Here is a 20,342-nt window from a genome sequence, read left to right on the forward strand (position 1 = left end):
GGCGACCAAGCCGAGTTGTGTATTGGAAGAAGGGGGTCTCTGGGTAATTGGATGAAGTAAAGGGATCCTGCGAAAACCACTCACACCAAAGGGCAGCTTTCCCAAGCCTAGAGCCGACAGTGTCCTAACTCAAGATTTGACTGGTTGAGGTCTATGACACAAGTCCTTGTACTGATGTTCACAACTCTAATCTGCTGAAAGTAGCGCTCGACCAGTTCTGGTGCCGTAGCAGTGACTCTTTGGAGACGGCCCTCCCTCTGAACCTTGAAGAATATGCAGGAGAGGACCTCTAGACGCACGAAAGCCCCCATTCAGTAGGGAGGCACTAGCTCCATAGGGGTGTGCCACTCTACAGGTATAGCCTCTACAACATCGTGACACATGCTCTGTACCCCTCTCATGTCTTGCAGTTGAATGTCCAGAGTCTCCTCAGAAAGTACTCTAAATTGCAACTAGTCCCCAAATTAGCGGATTGGACCCTCTGCCATGGGACCCCAAGAGACATGAGGCCTGCTACCAATCATGTGGCCTCGTTGTGTGCTAATCAAAGAGTTCCAAACAAGTGGCTGCCTTAAACGCTACTCAATGCACATGGGCTGATCCTGCTCAAGGCCACCCCGCAGCTGCTCTCAAGGCCGAAGCAACCTCGTAGCAAAGCGATCCTCCCACCTCCTGCTCAGACAAACGCTGCACATCCTTGTGAAAATCCAACGGGTGGAAGGGCACCATGGGCCGCCCGCCGTCTGTGGGACCCTCGCTCGAATTCGTTGAAGCAACAACTCTTTCCAGGGCTCCTCCCCTGGAAGACCTCTGACCACAAGCTTCCCAAGGAGGGCTCTACTCTGCCGTGCTGGTCGATGATCCCCAACCCCTGAGAGCAAGATAAAGTGATGACCTATCAAGAGACCTTTGCCCGAGCCAATTGTGTGTCATGCCCTGACCACAAGAAATTCCTGATCAGCCTCTCCAGTCGGCTGATGCAAGAGCTCGAGAAAATCCAGCAAGACATGATATACCACATAGTAGCCAACACACCTGGTTGGCCATCACAACCCTACCAGAAAAAGAAAGTTGTGCCAAACTCCAATGGAACAGTTTCATCCTAATGGAGATGAGGGGAGCAATCTTCAATTGCAGATTAACATTAGATGGCTGCTTTGTTTGAGTATTCTACTAGCATTGGTTTGTGCAAAAATGTTGGATGATCGACCCACACGATTGGAGTCTTGGTTTGATGATGCTCTATCTCATGCTTTCATGTTCAGATTTTGGTCTCTCTTTGGCAATTTGGGGATTAGCTGCCGGATACTGCATTTCATGTGGCTGATTGCTCCTGCTAGTTTTCTGGTAGGGACATGGAATGGCAATGCTTGTCGTGTTTGTGATTCACATTCCATGTAGACGAGGCTACTAGACATTGTCTTTGGGTTTGCCCTCATGTTCATATGGTTTGGCGCGTGTAGATTGCGCACTACTCTGTCGAGTGGTTATTTGCACATGCTTTGCATCTTGGGATGTGTTTTGTTGATTGTCATAGTTTCTAGGTTCTCACCTTAACTTTTGAGGGGGAAGGGAAGGGATCTCGTTAGCAGAGCTTGGTTACCAATAGACACTCTTAATTGATTGTCAGCGGAACATTTCCAACAACACCAACGGATTGTGTCAGAGTATGCTCCTAACAAACTGATAATGAATTGAGACCCTCTGTCGCGTTTTTGCAACATTTGTCTAAAATGCAATGTAGAGATTATATGCGCAATTGTCTTTTGAAATGCTTTGCAAATCAACACTGTTTGAGAAATATGTTTCCAAAAGAATATAACGTTAATCTTTCCATCAACTTGAGGATTATAATTCGTAAATCATTTAATGCTTAGTAGTACATCACGTGTATTTAATTCATTGACCATGAAATCACCATGCAAGTCAATGCCTTGCATAGTAAATTGAACATTGCAACAAATTTGTGCAAGAGAAAAGTCCCTTCCTTAGGCAGACCAGCATGCTGGAATGATGGATATAGGAGATGCCATAATCTTGGCGCTCTGAGAGAGAGAGAGAGAGAGAGAGAGAGAGAGAGAGAGAGAGAGAGAGAAAGAAATGAAATGATATATTAACGGCTTCAAAAGGCCAAAATGACCTATGAGACCATCAGATACAAAGTGGTGAATCTAATACAATGTCTGAAGTACAAGTACAAAAAGTACTGAAGTAAAAATGAAAACTGAAAATGAAGTGTGAAATGTGAAATCTGAAAATGTAGAATAGGCCCTCAATGCCAATCTGGGTGTCGTGCTAGAATGCCTCTGATCCTCTGTTGGAGTCTCCGTCGATGTAGTGTGCTCCTGTGTCTCGGTCGTGGTCGTCTCGATCTCCCGACCTCAGTCGCCCTGTCAATGAGGGTGCCTCTCGTATGAATGCGGGTACAACCCTGTGCTGGTGGTTGGTCTCTTGGCTCCCTCGATCCAAAGAAGTCTGTGATGTGTCTCTACGACAGTCGTACTCCATGTCTCCTCAACAGACTATCTCTATGTCGGTGTAGCTCAAGTAGATATAGGCAGAGAGAGAGAGAGAGAGAGAGAGAGAGAGAGAGAGAGAGAGAGAGAGAGATTTCATAGTGTACATGAGCAATGGAACCACATGCACGGTCTTATGGAAGTGAAGGAGATTACCAAAGGCTTAGAAAAACATGGTGATGGTGTGTCATATTCATTGAAAGACGGTCAACTTCAGGCTTAAACGCATTCATATGACACATGTTAAGAGGTTGTTGCCAGTGTAGTTCAAAGTTATATTGTGACACTAGTTCATATTTGCATCTTTTTTCAGAGACATTCTTGTGCTTTGGCATTGCGAAGGGTTTTGTTGCGCAAATTGTCTTAGGGTGTTTACATACTGAGGGCCAAATTTGGCGCCCAGGTGGAGGACATGGATGACATGAGCACAAAAATCACTAGCTGGCACAAAAGAGGCCACAAAAACTTTAGATATCCCAAAAGAATTAAAAATAACCAAAGCCCAAACTTCAAAGGGCCTTCACTACAGAGCGAGGTACTGTGAAGCTGGAGGATGTGGAGCCTGCAATAGACATGGCTGGTGAGATTTACATTACCACCAAGTGCTCTGCAAACACCAAAACATAACTAGATGATGGTAGACCTTTTGATCATCAGTCATTTCGCTTCTTCTTGATTACTTCTCTTGCTTGATTCCCTGCTACCACTTCCACTGCTTGATTCTGACTCGCTACTTGAACCGGATTCCATGCTACTTGAACCGGATTCCACGCTACTTGAACCGGAATCGCATCTACTTGAACTGGTTGAAGATTCCTTTTCTCTTAAAACAATGGGTGGGTATTTTCCTTCAAGCTCAGAAGTTCCTATGTTTACGTGTGCATCTGCAACAATTAAATTTATATATCAGAATGGACTCTCAGAAACTTTCACGAACTAGAGATGCTTCACTGTAACGAGATAAATATTAATTACCTGGTGTTGCTGGTGAGTGCTTTTGATGAAGCTTCAAAATTTCAGGAGAGTCATTCAGCTCCTCGGCAGCATGTGGGTATCGCCATTCAGGCTCATAGTCGCCCATGTCTATGAATGCATCTTTATCATACATCACCAACAGACCATCAGAAACTTCCATGAACAAGAAATGGTTCTGTGAAATGAGATAAATGTTAAATACCTGGTGCTGTTGAGTGCTTTTCATGATGGTTTGAGGTTGTATCGGCCAAAAGAGAGAGAGGGAGGGAGGGAGAGTTGGGCAGTTGGGAGGGAGGGGGAGAACTAGAGTCAATCACCACCTTGGCTTCTTCAGATATTTTCATGGAATTAGACAATTCTAGTATGTCTGTACTTTGTTTGCTGATGTGCGGTATAATCGGAACAGGGGTAGCATTAGCACTTTCATCGTTGGCTTCATCTTCCTCAGATGTTGTCATGGAATTGAACAATTCTACTCTCAACTCCGAGTTTTGATCGTCTTGCAGAGCCATTTGGTCTTGCTGTTGTCCCAAAAAGGTCTTTGGCTCTGAGTTTTCATCCCCAGTATCCAGTATAGTCAGAACAGGGGGCGCATCAGCACTTTCACTGTTTGCTTCATCTTCCTCAGATATTATCATGGAATTAGAAAATTCTAGTCTCAACGCCGAGTTTGGATAGTCTAGTGAAGGCATTTGATCTTGTTGTTGCCCCAAGGGGCTATTCGGCTCTGAGTTTTCATGGCTAATATGTTGTATCGTTGGAATGGGTGGAGGAGCATCAACGCGTTCATTGTTGGGTTCATCTTCCTCAAAGTGAGCAAGCTGTTCAAGCTTTGAACTTAAGCCCTTCCATGCAGTCTCAAAATGCCCTAATAGGGAGTGAGTGGCGTTGTTTGCCCAGTGTCCTGCCTGGTTATAGGTAGTGGCATTTATAAATGTCAGTCGAACATCTTCGGCAAATTGTACCGGGGAGATGTATTCTCCCTCACGAAGCTTGTTATCTATGGTACCCAAATCCAGACAATTCTTGATATCATAATCAGGGATGATGTCCTGGAGGAATGCCTTCAAGCTTTCCAATATCTTCTTGCAATCGTTCATCAGGTCCGTGCATAGCGTTGCTTCTGTTTCAGTTCTTGGGCACTTGACCGGGCACGTTGTTGGCACCATCATTGGTTCGAAAACTTTCCGTTTGCCTGCATAGGAAGTGAGCCCTTAGCTTTTTCTTCGAGCTGTTGAAAACAAGAGATCGTTTGTATGTCAGCAGATTACCTTTGTTTTGAAACATGGGTTTTGCATCGGAAGCCAGCCTTGGTTGTAAGAATGGGGACTTGGACGTGTTGGATTCGACAAGTCCTCTAAGGGCTTGAACTGTTTCTTGCAGTGACTGCAGGTGCTCTTTGTGAGCAAGTAATTGCTGTTCGTGAGCAAGCACCAACGTTTTCAACTCTGTTATTTTTGCATTCTGCATTTTAATTCTTTTGAACATAGGACGTCGGCTATATGTCAGAACGACTCGGGGGCGATTGTGTTCATCAGAGCTTGAAGTTGCCATTTCCATATCCTTGTGCTCATCGGAGTTTGAAGTTGCCATTTTTTGTGCTGTCTTTGGCAAAAATCAAAAGGGTTGAAGCTGGCTCTTTTAACACACACAAAACAAATTATGCAGAATAGAAAGATGGACCTGTCTCACAAAAAAGTAAGCAAAAGCATGCAAGCAATGAGCTTGTCAGAAGCAATCAAGGTGAAAGGATTTGAGTTGGAATCTGATTAAAAATCAGAAAACGCACCAGGAAGGAGCTAGCTCTCTCTCTCTCTCTCTCTCTCTCTCTCTCTCTCTCACACACACACACACACACACACACACACACATTCTTCGTTAGAAGCTCGTACCTTTTGGCGTTCTTGTTTGAGAATTGAGGATAAAGATCACCCTTTATACAGGTTTGCTTTGCAGTCGGTCATGAAAACGTAGTGTTGGGCTTTTACCAAGTTAGTTTTTGGGTGGTGTTTTTTTTTTTGGGGAGGGGGGGCCTCGTCTTGAATTGACACCCTCAACTTTTAGAGGGGATCTACGGTTGAAAATCGGCGTCGCTTGTCGGCGAAGATCACAACCGTTGATCCCAGACGTGAACTTGATGTAAACTAGATGTAAACTCGGATAAAAGTGAACTAGTTGTGAACTTTGCAAAGTCTGTGAACTATAGTATTGTGGTGTAAACTGGATGTGAACCAGAGGTAAACTCGATGTGAACTAAGATCGCGGCAAGCTAGATTTACGCAATATGATGCTACCGTTCTACATGTTTATCAAAACGCGTGTAATTTGTGAGGTCGAATCGTACCCAATTTATTTTTTCCTCTCGATGAATCGATGGTCCACGATCAACAATGATCTGGGACCGTAGATCCCCTCTAAAAATTGAGGGTGTCAAATAGAGACGTGGGAAGGGGGGGGGAGGGTTGAGAGAGACAACATACCACACCCAAGAGTAGTAGTGCTTTAGCATTTGAGCATCCATTTCATTCCTCCACATTGAAAGACTATGAATAGGGTCACTTAATGTGTTGCTTGCTCTAGCTTGAAGGACCTAATTGCTTAGTGAAGCCGCCTGCCTATACACACGATGACACACCTCATATCATTATAAATTTCCCTTCCTTGCCTTCGTACTCCACCCCCTTGGATTAAGTTTTACATTGACCAAGGAGAGCCAAGATACCTTGATTTTTTGTATACCGGAGGGGATCAAATCGTGAAGACCTTATTGCACATCCACATCTCTTCGTTTGAATCACAGTTCCCATTGTTTGTGTGCGCACATGGGGCAAATCATCTTCCTCATAGCACTTTTTGTTTAATATTTTGGTACGTTGTAGGGGATCAACTCTTGAAAACCTCAATGGACATCCACCCGTCTTCGTTTGAATCTCGATACCCATTGTTTGCGAGTGCGTATGAGACATCATCTTCCTTGTAGCACAACGAGGGCCCTTTGCTTACCTTTATTCATCTTGCCCTATCACCTATCATAGCTAAGAGAGAGAAACCATGTGGAAACAACCAAAAGGTTTGAATTAGGGGTAAAAAATCCACTACCATATAAGGACATTGATTTTTGATGCTTTCAATGCTTTTGTAAACCTCTGTGGTCATTTTCACAAGAGACATGTCGGAAAAAGAAAACTTGTGTGTGTGTGTGTGTGTGTGAGAGAGAGAGAGAGAGAGAGAGAGAGAGAGAGAGAGAGATGAAATGAGATCTTCAAAAGGCCGAAATGACCTATGAGACCAAAAGGTTACATGTGGTGAATCTAATACTAGGTCTGGGTACAAAAAGTACAAAGAACTGAAAAGAAAATACTGGGTAGGGGTGGGGTGAAAGCTGATACAAAGGGAAGACAAAGGGTGAGCTGATACAATGGAGCTCTCTGACAGTCAAGGCATCAGTATCCAGGACGGCTCCTATGTCGCGCTAGTATGGTATGGATCCTCTATCGCAATCTGCGGAGAGAGAGAGAGAGAGAGAGAGAGAGAGAGAGAGAGAGAGAGAGAGAGAGGATTTATCATGAAGTTAAAGGCTTGCTAATGTCACAAATAACATTTGAGTTTAGAGGATTGTACTCTTCAATTTATTGTAAGTCACGAGACTAAAATTTGAATGGTTGGTCTAATAATGCTTACTAAATAAGATATATTATAGCTTCATATGATCTTGAGATGATATGGTGTCAACCGCAAGCCATTAAGTCGAGCCGAATGCAAAGTACCATCAAGATTCTTCAATTAGTAACTTCTATTTGAGAAAGCCTCATGTATGCTGAAATGACTTCCACTTTATTCTAAAACTTGGAATGGGATAATGTGTGAAGAGCATTGTTTACTGTACTGCATCATAAGCATGCCTTTCTTTATATTTTTACTTTGGAGGTTCTTGTTGAATACTTTGATCGCTTGCTTACTTTGCTCTCATACCATAAAGTGGCTAAATTTAAGTTTAAAAGAAGAGAATGAAGGCTGATTCATCTTGGGTTGAATTATGCGTGAGAATAAAATCAAGAGAAACAAGCATCTACTAACATAATATGGCGGAATGGGGAGCGCTTTACACATGTTGCAATCTGCGACCTGAAGGTTAAAGTCCAAAACTAAAAAAAGCCCCTTTGCACGCAATAAAGAGGGAGAAAGAGAGGCGGCCGGCCGTACTAGAAGCATTTATAGGCAACACACACTCCTCTCATGTTGCTCCAAACCCCAAGTAGTGCATGTGTGATCCCTCACTCTCTCCTCTACTTCACCTCTTACAATCATGGTTAGTCCCCTACCTCAATGATCTCATAGATAGTGTGTACTCTCAATGCCTTGTGGTACCTCACATAGTCCCTCAAGTATGTGCCCAAGACTAGCCAAATGTCTTTCCTAGCTTAATTGATTTACGTTGCCCGCATCTTTCTAACTTGACTATATTAGATTCGACTCGATAATTTGTAAATGCAACGGCCTAGGTAAAGGGCGAGATTGAAAACAAAACAATTGACGAACTAGATGCAATGGAATTCTTCTTGTAGCATTTTCTTTTGAGGCTCTGTAAACTCATAATGCTCTATCGAAATACTCGGTTCAATCATTTTAATACATTTCACAAGCTCAAACAACATTTTTTGCAACCTTCTAGCTTTCAACAAGTATAGTACATTGAGTGCATTGAGTGTGCAAAGATGTAGCAAACTCGTGCTTTCTTTTCAATGCTTGGTCTTGGAACCATCCACCTTTCCATTTCTTTGACATGATTATTTTTTGCTCCCATCACCATGTATGTAAGCATATTAATTCGAGCATATGTCGTCCTTTGGAAGGTCCAAAATCTATTGTTTCACTTTTTGGTTATAATCTACTAAATATCTCATAACTTGAGAAAGGAAACCACAAGTCTTAAGTACAACAAAAGGGTGATAAACTAAGGAGGACTCCAACCTTTTTGTAGTAGAAATTAAGCCGGAGTAGCATAAACAAGAGTCCAAACAAGAAGTTCCACTTTATGTCATGACTTCTCCATGGTTTTAAGGCGATGTTTTTTTCTTCCTCATCATCCTGTTGAAAGGTCTTGCTTTTATATAAATGCATCCCACACACGTCCATGTCAAACTCCAAAAGAATGTGAACAAAACTTTCTTCTTTGCTACATGTAGAGGAAGCACGTGAACATTCATCATATATGTCTTGCATGGCTTGACTCTACCTCTTCCTCTCCAATATCCAATACTTTGCATGTCTGCACATGGTAACCAAATCTTCAATCTCTTGGATGATTCACAAGCAAATCATTCCTCATCTTATGGTTACCAGCTATGGTCTCTCCAAATGATTGGAGAAGCACCAAACCTTGATGGCATTAGATGTATACCCATAATAGCTTTCTGTCGCAAAAAAATCGTCTTCAAAAGATATATGTAATGGAAATGGCCTATGAACTTTGAGAGTAGCGGAATTAGGATATTAGATGAAGTACTTTTGTGAGATTACTTTGTGAGCATAGTGGGTGAACTTAATTGATGGTAGCAACATAAACATGGTACTTAGTAACTTGGCATGAAAAATACTTTTGCAAGAGAGAGTTTAGAGAACATGACAATAGTTGAGGACCAAATTCATACGGAGCCGGTCCCCCCTCTAATAGGCATTTGTATTATAGTTTCTTCCATCAAGAGAGACTTGGTACAATACAATCTTTGTGTTTCTTGTGACCTAAGTGATGCAATGAAGATGGAAAGCTTCATGCATCACAAACATAACATAAAATTTGTAGAAAGCATTAACTATTCCAAGCCTCAGTCCCAAAGCCTCAAACACCTTCGAAGGTGGAGAGAGGTAGTGGGGAATGAGGATAGGGAAGAGGAAGAAGAAACATTCCATAAGAGAAAGAAATAGTTCCTCACTTATCATCACTCTTCTTGCTAGCATACATAATAGCATAGTAATGAAGATGGCAAGCTTAAGCATTGAAGCATGGCTCTTGGTTGGATTTGCATTCCATAGCCAATAGTGTTGGTGTAGGCTCTTACTTCTCACAGGCTTGGAGAAGGAGGTGAAGTTCCTCTACTTTCACCAACTGAGAATGAATCCACAAAATGAGTGTGTGTGTGTGGTGTATATCTCCCCAACACCCCCCTTGGTTGCTTGGGGTGAGTTGTAGCTTTTACACATGTTTCAAGCTCATTGGACCCCTCTCCCCTCTAGCCAATCACATGCAGTATGCATTCAAGTACATGGGTAGTCTTTGGACAAGTGTTATCCTTACCCCTTAGAGAGAGAGAGATCTTGGAAATATCTAGATATTTGTTGGGTGTGGAACTAGAAGCTCATTGGACCCCTCTTTAGCCCAACCAATAGCATTCAAGCACACCATGTGGTTAAGCATAGGGAGAGTCTGACATGTGTCCCATGTGCCCTTTGGGTGAGTGGAAGGTTAAGTCAAAGATTTCCCCAACTTTGGGACTTTCATGCATAGGAAGCTTCTCAAGCACCTTCCTCATTAAGTTTGTAGGGTCTCTTTTTGACTCAAGCACCTTATTCCCCATGCATAGGAAGCTTATCAAGCAACTTCCTCATTAAGTTTGTAGGGTCTCGTTTTGACTTAAGCAACTTACCCCCCATGCATAAGAAGCTTCTCAAACAACTTCCTTATTAAGTTTGTAGGGTCTCTTTTTGACTTACCCCCCCCCCCCCCCATGCATAGGAAGCTTCTCAAGCAACTTCCTCATTAAATTTGTAGGGTCTCTTTTTGACTCAAGCACCTTACCCCCATACATAGGAAGCTTCTCAAGCACCTTCCTCATTAAGTATGACAAGTACCTCAAGTACCTTAGTCATCAAGCATGACAAGCACCTTAGGTGTAGTTCCCACCTGAAGCTCAACCTTAGCTTACCTAAGGTCAAAGGCAAGTTTAGGTCGGGTTCCCACCTCAAGCTCAGCCCTAGCTTGCCTAAGATCAAAGGCAAGTTTAGGTCGGGTTCCCACTTCAATCTCAACCCTAGATTGACTAAGGTCACATGAATTTTAACACTAACCATTGGAGGTCTTTAATGAAGCTAACCCTAAGGTCTTTTAAGCTCCATTAGATGCACATTGCTCATTGATAGATTACCTCCTTTTGGACCCTTATTCAGATGTAACCATCTCTCATCTTGGTTCCCTACTGAGGTAAGTTTAGAAGTACTTATTGCACATTGATCTTTGAAAGACTATCTCCTTTTGGACCCCTATTGAAATGCAACCATCTTTCCTTTTGGTCCCATGTTGAGATATGTCTAGAAGCACATGTCTCTATTCTAACTCTTGTTCCCGTGTATTCTCCCACATTAAATGATCAGTTTAATATGAGAAAATCATTTGGTAAAGTTAGATATGATATTTTATGACAATAAACCACACCCAAACATTCGTATGCACGCTATTTTTTTAGCATCACACTAAAAATTGATTTACCGGTGAAATAGAAATCAACTTGATGCATTATTTCTTCAATCATGATGTATATTTGGGCTTCATAATCTTTATATGCTTTGATTTCTTTTCTTCCATGAATCCATGTGCCTAAAACAAACAAGCAAATTTCACTCTTCGAGTTGAATTTCATGAGAGTAGGACATCTTCACCTTCACTCTTCACACACTTTCTAGCTTATACCAACTCCTTTGAATCCCAAGGCTCAATTGAAAGACCTAAGTCTAGGTTATGGTAGCTCTTTTCTTCAAATATTTCAAGAGAGTATGTGCCGGTTGCCTTCACCTAGCTAAAAATCTTACATTTCAATCTTTGTCTTTCGTGTCATTGTTTTTGCTTACTTTCTTCACTCAACCAATTCCATTGGTGCTTTACCTTTATCTACCCTCATTCTCTCCTTTGCTCTTAAGTGTCCTTTGCCTTCAATCTTTGAGCCCTAGTCCTCTTGTTAGCCAGGATGTCTTCTTTATCTTCTTCGCCTTCTTCAATGATTTTCAAGACTCTTGAAACCATGTCCTTGTTGGGCTTGAGCTTTTGACATGCATCTTCATTGCCATTCTCTCCATTAGGACCTTGCCTTGAGTTAATTGGATAACTTACTCCTTGCTCTCATGATCATCAATGAGATATATCGGCCTTCTCCATGCAATTGTCACACTAGCATGCTTCATTTGATTCATATGCTCTCTCTCTTCTTGTGGTCTTGTGGTTGAATGATTTGTCTAGCAAGATTCAAATTACCTATTTGCTCATCTGGCTTTTGAGTTTTCTTGATGAATATCATCTTATCCTCTACCTCGTTCAACTCCTCTCGAAATATCTACACGGTGTTTTCTTTCTATATGCATAATAAATGGAAGAGGTTTCACTTCATGAACATGCGTAACATGCTTTTTCGAAGTATATGCACACACCTTTCTTTCTCTTCTTGCAAGCTCTTGCTTTCGCACCTTCTTGTTCTGTTGCTTACTTGCAAACTTCTTTGCATCTATACAAGAATCCAAATTCTTGCCCTCCACCTTTGCTTCAATGCTATCATGTGATAAAGAAATGAATATATCCTTCTTTAAGAAGTTTAGAAGAGTTTGATTCTTGCCCAATCATTTGTCCATATGCTTTTGTCATCTGTAGCCTTCTAATTAGAGGGTATTTAAAGTAAGGAGATAGAATATATGGTAGGAAAAGGGAAAAAATCGGATGAATGGACTAAGGCGATCGAGCCGTCATGTGTAAAGGTTCGTGAATAGATCGGTACTTGGTATGACTGATCAGACTCTGATGTAACTTTCTGTCACTCAAAGATCGGCATGAGGTTGAGGTGAATTTGTATATTTCTTGATGGAACTCTAATACAATCACTCACAATTGTGAGTTTTGCAAAAAAAAAAAGAAGGAAGGTCACCAAAAAAAAAAGTATGTAAGCAATGCCTCAAGGGAGGGTTACTACTTACCCCAAGGAAAATGTTCTCTATCTGCATCATGGAAAGTCATACTATATCCATGTCCACATCATGTAAGGTTATGTGCTTTGTGCTCGATGCAGACCGACTTGGCAACTTTTCTTGTTTAAGAGTTACCTTTCATTAAACTACAATTTAAAATATGCACCTTGTGCTCCTCAATCTATGATGCCATCACACAACCCACTTCATTGTGGCCATAAATGGGCACCTTTGCCCCTATTTTACATATTGGGTCAATTTACACATCTATTAATTAATTCCCTGGGAAGATTCGCTGCTCCTTAACTTTTATCAATTGGAGCCGATGCACATGCTCCTTGCTCCACCCGCTCGCCATACCCTGTTGTCCACTCATCCTCCTCCATGCCTTCTATCTCCGCTTTCATCATTGCAAGCAGTCGGCAATGCACTTTCTCCACCTTCATCATTCCACTGTCTTGTCGTTATCGACTCTGCTTAGCAAACTCAGCTCGCAGATCGCACAGGCTTGGACCCTGCAGAGGCGAACCTTCTTTAGTCTCCCAGCTGCCCTACGACCTACGGCACCCATGCCCTGCCTCCCCTTCCCAACCTCGTTCACCTTCGCGACGATGTTGCTCCCTGCTCTTCTTGTGTCCACGCAATGCATCGACATCACCGTACACACAGACACACACACACACACACACACACACACAGAGAGAGAGAGAGAGAGAGAGAGAGAGAGAGAGAGAGAGAGAGAGAGAGAGAGAGAGAGAGAGAGAGAGAGAGAGAGAGAGACCATGTCCCCGTCGCACTTGCTGGCATTGCTAACCTGTGAAGGAGTACGCACGGAAGTGCGATGCGAGAGAGAATGCGAGAAGAAGAGAACGACGATATGGTGAAATCGCTCTACTGTAATGTGTAGAGCATAGTGAGTTCTTATTAGGTTTCTTACAAAAGAATATGTGTACATACCTGGCGGCCCACCCACTTACCTGGGCGACCACATTGGGCTTTATACCCCAACAACCTCCCACTTAAAGTCCAATGTGGTACTTTAAGTGTGAGAGAATCTACTATACAAGCTAATATACAAGAGATGTAGAGAAGTGATTTACTATCCTACACCTAACTGCTTGCGAAAATGCGCAAAGCTCTCTGAGGGAAGTCCTTTTGTAAGTAGATCAGCAGGATTTTCTGTGGTGTGAACTTTGACAAGCTAAAGTTGCTTATCCTCAAGAATTTCCCTGATGAAATGATACTTCACATCCACATGCTTTGTCTTTGAGTGATAAACTGGATTGCGAGCCAATTGTATAGCACTTTGACTATCACAATATAACACGGTCATCTCTTCTTTGATTCCCAAATCTGTTACTAGTCGATTAAGCCAAATTGATTCTTTGCATGCCTCTGATGTTGCAACATATTCAGCCTCTGTAGTAGACTGAGTAACACAATCTTGTAATCTAGAACGCCATGATACTGATCCACCAGCCAATGTAAAGACATACCCTGACGTAGACCTTCGGTTGTCTAAGTCACCTGCATAATATGAGTCTGTAAAACCCTTTACACTTAGCTCTTGACTCCCATAGCATATACGCATACTCTTTGTAGCTTTCAGGTATCTCAATATTCCTTTCACTGCCTCCCAATGTTTCTTGCCTGGGTTTGACATGTATCGACTTACTACTCCCACTGCAAATGCAATGTCTGGGCGAGTAGCAATCATTGCATACATCAAACTACCCACTGCAGACGCATATGGAATCTTATCCATTTCAGCCTGTTCGTCCTCAGCCACAGGACAATCTTGTTTGCTAAGTTTCACATATGGTGGCAATGGAACACTCAATGCCTTTCCCTTCTCCATATTGAAACGTTGCAAAACCTTGTCAATATACTCTGTTTGAGATAACCAAATCAACTTCTTTGATCTGTCTCTCTCAATGCGCATACCAAGTATATGACTTGCCTCACCCATGTCTTTCATGTCAAACGATTTTGCCATCTTTGACTTCAAAGCTGAAATTTCTTCCAAGTGCTGAAATTTCTTCCAGCAATTAACATGTCATCCACATACAAAATAAGGATCAGCCAAGTGCCATCCTTAGCCTTCTTTGTATATAGACAGTGATCGAACTCACTACGTTTGTAGCCTTGAGAAAGCATAAACTTGTGGAACTTATGGTACCATGCCCTCGGTGATTGTTTTAAGCCATAAAGACTCTTTAACAACTGGCATACCAAATCTTCCTTGCCTTTCTCAACAAACCCTTCTAGCTGCTGCATGTAAATTTCCACATCTAAATCACCATGCAAGAACGCTGTCTTGACATCCATTTGGTGCAACACCAAATCTAATATGGCAACCAATGCAAGAAAGCATCTCAATGTAGTCATCTTGACCACCGGAGAGAAGACTTCATCAAAGTCAATGCCTTGTTCTTGCTTAAAGCCCTTGGCAACAAGCCTTGCTTTGTACTTTGGTTGACTATCATGAGCGGTGATCTTATACCTGTAAACCCATTTACAAGGTAGAGCCTTTTTGCCCTGTGGTAGTTTAACTAGCTTCCATGTCTGGTTTTTATGGAGAGCTGTCATCTCTGACTGCATGGCCAATTGCCAATTCCCGGAATCCTTCATTTGCACTGCTTCCTTGTAACATGAAGGCTCATTGCAATCAGTCAGCATGACATAGTTTATAGATGGAACAAACCCATCAGGAGGTCGCGTGATACGCCCAGATCTACGCAAAATAGGTGGCTCAGGCTCAGCCACAACCTGTGGTTCCAATCTATCCCGTCCTTGCTCCTCTTGAGCCCTGACATTTTGTCTTGCACGTGCAGGTCCATCTTCTTGGAAGACAACTCTTCTAATCTCCTCAACCCTCTCTGGTTTAGAATGATATTTGGATTCATTAAAGTGAACATCATTGCTGCGGATAACCTTTCTGGATTCCGGATCCCAAAGTCTGTACCCCATCTCACCAGAATTACCATAGCCTAGAAAGATGCACTTTCTACTCTTTGGCTCAAGTTTGTTCCTAAATTCCTTTGGAACGTGAGTATATGCCTCACAACCAAAGACTCTGAGATGCTTGTATGAGGGCATCTTGCCTGACCATACCATCTCTGGCACTGAATCCTTCTGCAAAACCTTGCTAGGAGATCTATTTATAAGATGAACAGCTGTTGATACAGCTTCAGCCCAAAACCCATTTGGAAGCTGTGCATTAGACAACGTACTTCTGACCTTCTCTTGTATGGTCCTATTCATCCTCTCAGCAACACCATTTTGAGGAGGATTGTAAGGAGCAGTAAGTTCACGTTTTATACCTTTTGACTCACAAAAGTCCTGAAAGGCCTTTGAAACATACTCTCCACCATTGTCAGTGTGTAAGCATTTAAGCTTCTTGCCACTCTGATTCTCCACAAGTGTCACAAATGTTTTGAAAACAGTAAACGCTTCATCCTTGTGCTTGAGAAAGTAAACCCATACTTTCCTCGAGTAATCATCTATAAATGTCATAAAGTAAGAAGCTCCCCCTAGAGATAGGTTAGGCATAGGTCCACACAAATCACTATAAACAAGTGCCAACTGTGTATCTCTTCTACTGCTTCTATGCTTATGTGGCTGCTGTGTTTGCTTACCATACAGACAATGTTCACAAAATTCAAAATCATGAAGTGAAAATCCAGGCAACTAACCAGAACGAGACAAGATTTCCATTCCCTTCTTGGACATATGTCCTAACCGGCTATGCCACAAAGAAACGTTCGGCTGCTCGGTTACATTGATTACATTTTTAGAGACATTTGATACATAAATCATGTAAAGTCCTCCAGACTTTACTCCATGTGCTTCTGTCATAGAACCCTTGGATATCTTCCACATGTTCTGTCCAAAAGTGGTGACGTAGCCAGCATCATCAAGTAAACCTGTGCTGATCAAGCTCTTTGTAATTGCGGGAACATGTCTCACATTTTTCAGCGTGAAAGAAGAGCCATTCTGAAACTTCAATTGAACATCTCCAATACCTAAGATCTCACATGTCTGCCCATTGCCTAGCCGAACATGATCTTTAGTGGTCACATAAGAGTTAAACCACTCCTTGTTTGGAGACACATGAAGTGATGCCCCTGAGTCTATAATCCAGTCACTCAATGCATGTCCATCAGATGCTGTAAGAAGAGTTGAGTCCATTGTATTCTTCAAGAAGTAGATGTCTCTTGACACTAGACTGTCATCCTCTGCAACAGTGTTTGTCACATTTATTTCTTGAATCTTCATTGAGGACTTGTTCTTCTCACCATGGTCTTCAGCTTTTTCTTTGTCTTTTTCTGCTTTCCATTCTCTGCAGTTTCTTTTCATGTGACCCTTCTTGCCACAATGGTAGCATTCTATGCCACTCTTGCCTTTAGCACTGCGGGACTTGCTACGAGATTGATTCCTCTTTCCACCTTTGTACTTTTCTTTGGTCCTTCCCCTGACAACTAAGGCTGTTCCTTTGCCTTTGTCCATTGTCTTTACATTGGTTTCTTCAGTAAGCAGACTGCCTTATACACCTGCTCACCCGAAACCATCTGGAGGTGCAATTACTCAAAGCTGTGCGAAAAGTGTCCCAACTTTCCGGCAATGTGATCAACAGGAACATAGCTCTAACAGGTTCATCAAACTTGACACCTTGAGGTGACAACTGACTTTAGATGGTGTTGAATTCATTCAGATGATTGGACATAGGTGTCCTTTCTTTCATCTTCAAGTCAACAAGCTTCTTAAGCCAGTATACCTGTGAAGCTACACTCTGCTTCTCATAAAGATCACTCAGCTTTGTCCATGCTTCATAAGCCGATATCTCGTCTGCTACATTGAAGTAAACGCTTTCTGCCAAAGTCAGCATAATGGTAGAAAGTGCCAATTCATCCATTTCGCTCCATTCATCTTCGTCCATATCTTGTGGTTTTATCCCCTTGAGCTTGATAGGTTTTATCTGCTTCTTTTGTACCAACACGTACCAAATCTGCTTCTTCCACAATGGGAAATTGGTTCCATCCAGCTTCTTGATATTGTAAAGAGTAGTGTCGTGTGATCCAACCATAGCTACGCTTCACAGTAGTTTACTTTCCTGGGAAAAATTCGGCAGAGTTTCCCCTGTAAACTCACCTCTGAACCAATATCAACCTATCAAATGAACCAAGAAAGCTTCAGATTCTGTAGAAATTTCGGCAGAGTCTCCTTTGTAAAATGGCTCTGGTGTACTAAAGAAACAGACCAAAAACAGCTCAAAAACCACTGTCTCTCTAACACTGTAAGCTGTTGGTAAACCGATCCTGCACCTGTATTGTGTCTCACTGTCCTGTCATTGTCTTGTAAGCATGGACTACGACAATGCCTCAATGGCAGTAAAGCAAAGATGCAATCCCAACTTTCTAACTCACAGTCAATACATCCTAGCTGCCTATCTAAGGGTGCTCGAGGGATCGCTCCAAGACCTGTATCACCGAAAGGATCTCAACATTCGAGAATCCCCCAGCTCAATAAAACCTCACTCGACCCTCAACAAAGGCTGCAGTAAATCTGACAGTACATAGACTTCCCACAAAGTCATAGATCCACAAATTTCCCATTGTATGCTGTAACCGCTGCGGCGGTTGTTTGCTGCGTGACTCACAGCCAGCAAACCCTCAACAGACATACATCATCTCTGACAATACATACGATGTGGAAGTACCTGCAATGCCAGGATGAAATCTGGAATATCAAGCAACAAACACAAGCTACCTGATGAACTAGTGGATGTCGCCTACAGTCTGTGTGTAGGTGCGTCCGTGTCGTATTTGACACGCCTCCAAGAAGTGTGAGCCGTCCTTCGTTGTGTAGACAGCCACAAATGAGCACTTTGGAAGTGCAGATATCCTCAGCACCTACAGTTGTAGGCCGAAACCCCAAATTTGCAGAGTCGGATCTGCACCCGCCGAAACCACGTAGTCGAAAATGGCCTGCGCAAAATTTTGTCAAAGCCGAACGGTGGCCGAGATGACCTCAAAATGAAATTCTGAAAACACCGAGGCCTTCGGCCAATCCCACAAGATTTGGGGCCGTGTCTTTGCCTGTCGAATTTCACTCCAATCTGAGCAAGTGACTCTGGCTACCTGCAAATGCTGCCCCGAGCCTCGATCTGAGCTCTGATACAAGTAGAAGGAGAACGAGCGAAAGTGCGACGCGAGAGAGTGTGCGAGAAGAAGAGCACGACGATATGGTGAACTCGCTCTACTGTAATGTGTAGAGCATAGTAAGTTCTTATTAGGTTTTTTACAAAAGAATATGTGTACATACCTGGCGGTCTGCCCACTTACCTGGGTGACCACATTGGGCTTTATACCCCAACACCCTGCACGCGCGACGTCCATACACACTTTTTCCAACCTCGCCCCTGTGCACCGCCCTTTGCCCATGCACGTCTTGTGCGCGATGAAAAATCCAAAGTGCCCTGCTCCCCCAATATTTTCTCGATGCCTGGTTGTCAGAGGAAATATCTCCAAAAATAAACTTTTTTATAACTTTCCATAACAGCTGATTGTATTCTAATTGCCTACCTCCCTTTTTTGCTAGATATTCTCTGACAAATTGCATGCTAACCACTAAAGAACGGATCTCAATTGTCAAAAACCTTGACTAATGGGTCACGTGGACGTTTGCTTCCTTTTCTATTCAAACTATTCAAACTAAAACACGTACCTTTACTTTTACATCTCTTCAAACAAAGATATCTCCCTAGATTCCTACATAAAGAAATGGAAAAAAGATTAGGGCCACATAGCTATTCGGTCTGCACTCTAATTATACGAAATCTTGCTAGATCCTCCTCTCGCCCTCGCATCCACAAAAAAAAAACCCCTCTCTCTCCTCTCTCTTCCCTCTGCGCCCTCCTGTGCTTTGCCATGGCTGGTCGAGCCCTGCTGCTTGCACAGCCAGGGACAGTAGGTCCTCCAGCTCCTCACTTGTCACCTCCTTTGATTCCTCTCCTACCAGACGACAACAACAGCCACCTTCGCGCGCCTTCCGTTCTGCCTGCGTCCTTGCATTCTCACCCCCGACCCCTGTACCTCCTCCTCTACACGTCCTGCCCCCCAAGGCCCTGCCGGTTCTGCTGCACGCAATGCTGGTCCCAACGCCTACGTAGTTTGAAGGTTGCTTCCCTCAGACTCATTTGGCGAGATGCCTCCCCCCAAACAAAAAGACGTAAAACAGTGCCTCTCTCTCCTCTCTCTTCGATCTCTCTCCTCTCTCTTTCCCTTCGTCCTTGGCCATCGCTTGCTGCTCTGCGCCCCCGCATTCACCAAGCTTGTCGACACCTGCCTGCAGAGCCATGCACAGCAGCTCCATCCCTCGCCCCCCTTCGTGGCTCCACTGTGCTGCCCTCCATGCCACCGGCCTTGCTCTCTCGCGATTTTCGCCCTATCTCGACAATGAACACACAACATCCTGCAACCTTGCACGCGTTGCACCTGCAACACGCACCACCTCTCGCAACGAGCTCTCTCTCTCACTCACTATCTCTCTCTCCCCCCCACTTCTTGGCCTGTAGTCCAAAGAGAAACGACGCCAGACAAATAAGGCATGCTACGTTTCTTCACTCTCTGTCTCTCTCTCTCACACACACACACACGGCATTGGCATCAAAAAATCTACTTCTCTCTCTCTCTCTCTCTCTCTCTCTCTCTCTCTCTCTCTCTCTCTCTCCCCTCCAGTTGTCCCGCAACCTTTTCACATCGACCTTTCTCTTTCGTTTTCATCCTTCACCCAAGAGGGCATCTCACGAGATACCCTCTAATTAGACCTGCTTCAAAATCGGGGCGCTCTACTGGGCTCAATTTGGTTGCCATGCTAACAAATTAGACAAGCTAGTTCTTTGGCATT

The 20,342-nt window shown here is 43.1% G+C and overlaps 1 protein-coding gene across 2 annotated transcripts; it reads right to left on the bottom strand.

The window, feature by feature from the left end:
* Window positions 1-2,944: 2,944 nt before the first annotated feature.
* Window positions 2,945-5,477, bottom strand: LOC147454080 (uncharacterized). 2 transcript variants are annotated; one of them, XM_086516084.1, is made up of 6 exons: window positions 4,763-5,477; window positions 3,694-4,686; window positions 3,492-3,611; window positions 3,244-3,400; window positions 3,160-3,184; window positions 3,040-3,078 (listed from the first exon to the last, which is right to left on the bottom strand). In XM_086516084.1, exons 1-6 carry the CDS (start codon window positions 5,082-5,084, stop codon window positions 3,040-3,042), a joined length of 1,656 nt encoding a protein of 551 aa, XP_086372210.1. In that variant the 5' UTR covers window positions 5,085-5,477. The 2 variants fall into 2 exon arrangements, with proteins under 2 accessions (XP_086372209.1, XP_086372210.1); XM_086516083.1 differs by having other exon boundaries at window positions 2,945-3,078; window positions 3,160-3,400.
* Between the last annotated feature and the right edge of the window lie 14,865 nt (window positions 5,478-20,342).

The sequence above is a fragment of the Adiantum capillus-veneris genome, chromosome 7 (assembly GCF_014529385.1).
Source record: "Adiantum capillus-veneris isolate H3 chromosome 7, ASM1452938v2, whole genome shotgun sequence".
NCBI lineage: Eukaryota > Viridiplantae > Streptophyta > Polypodiopsida > Polypodiales > Pteridaceae > Adiantum > Adiantum capillus-veneris.

What these genes read in the sequence shown, in the direction of transcription:
- LOC147454080 (XM_086516083.1), bottom strand. Translation starts at nt 5,084, where the DNA reads ATGGCAACTTCAAACTCCGATGAGCACAAGGATATGGAAATGGCAACT. An exon ending in ACCCATGTTTCAAAACAAAG is followed by an intron (nt 4,687 to 4,762) that starts GTAATCTGCTGA and finishes CTTCCTATGCAG; the next exon opens with GCAAACGGAAAGTTTTCGAA. An exon ending in AAAGCACTCAACAGCACCAG is followed by an intron (nt 3,612 to 3,693) that starts GTATTTAACATT and finishes TGTATGATAAAG; the next exon opens with ATGCATTCATAGACATGGGC.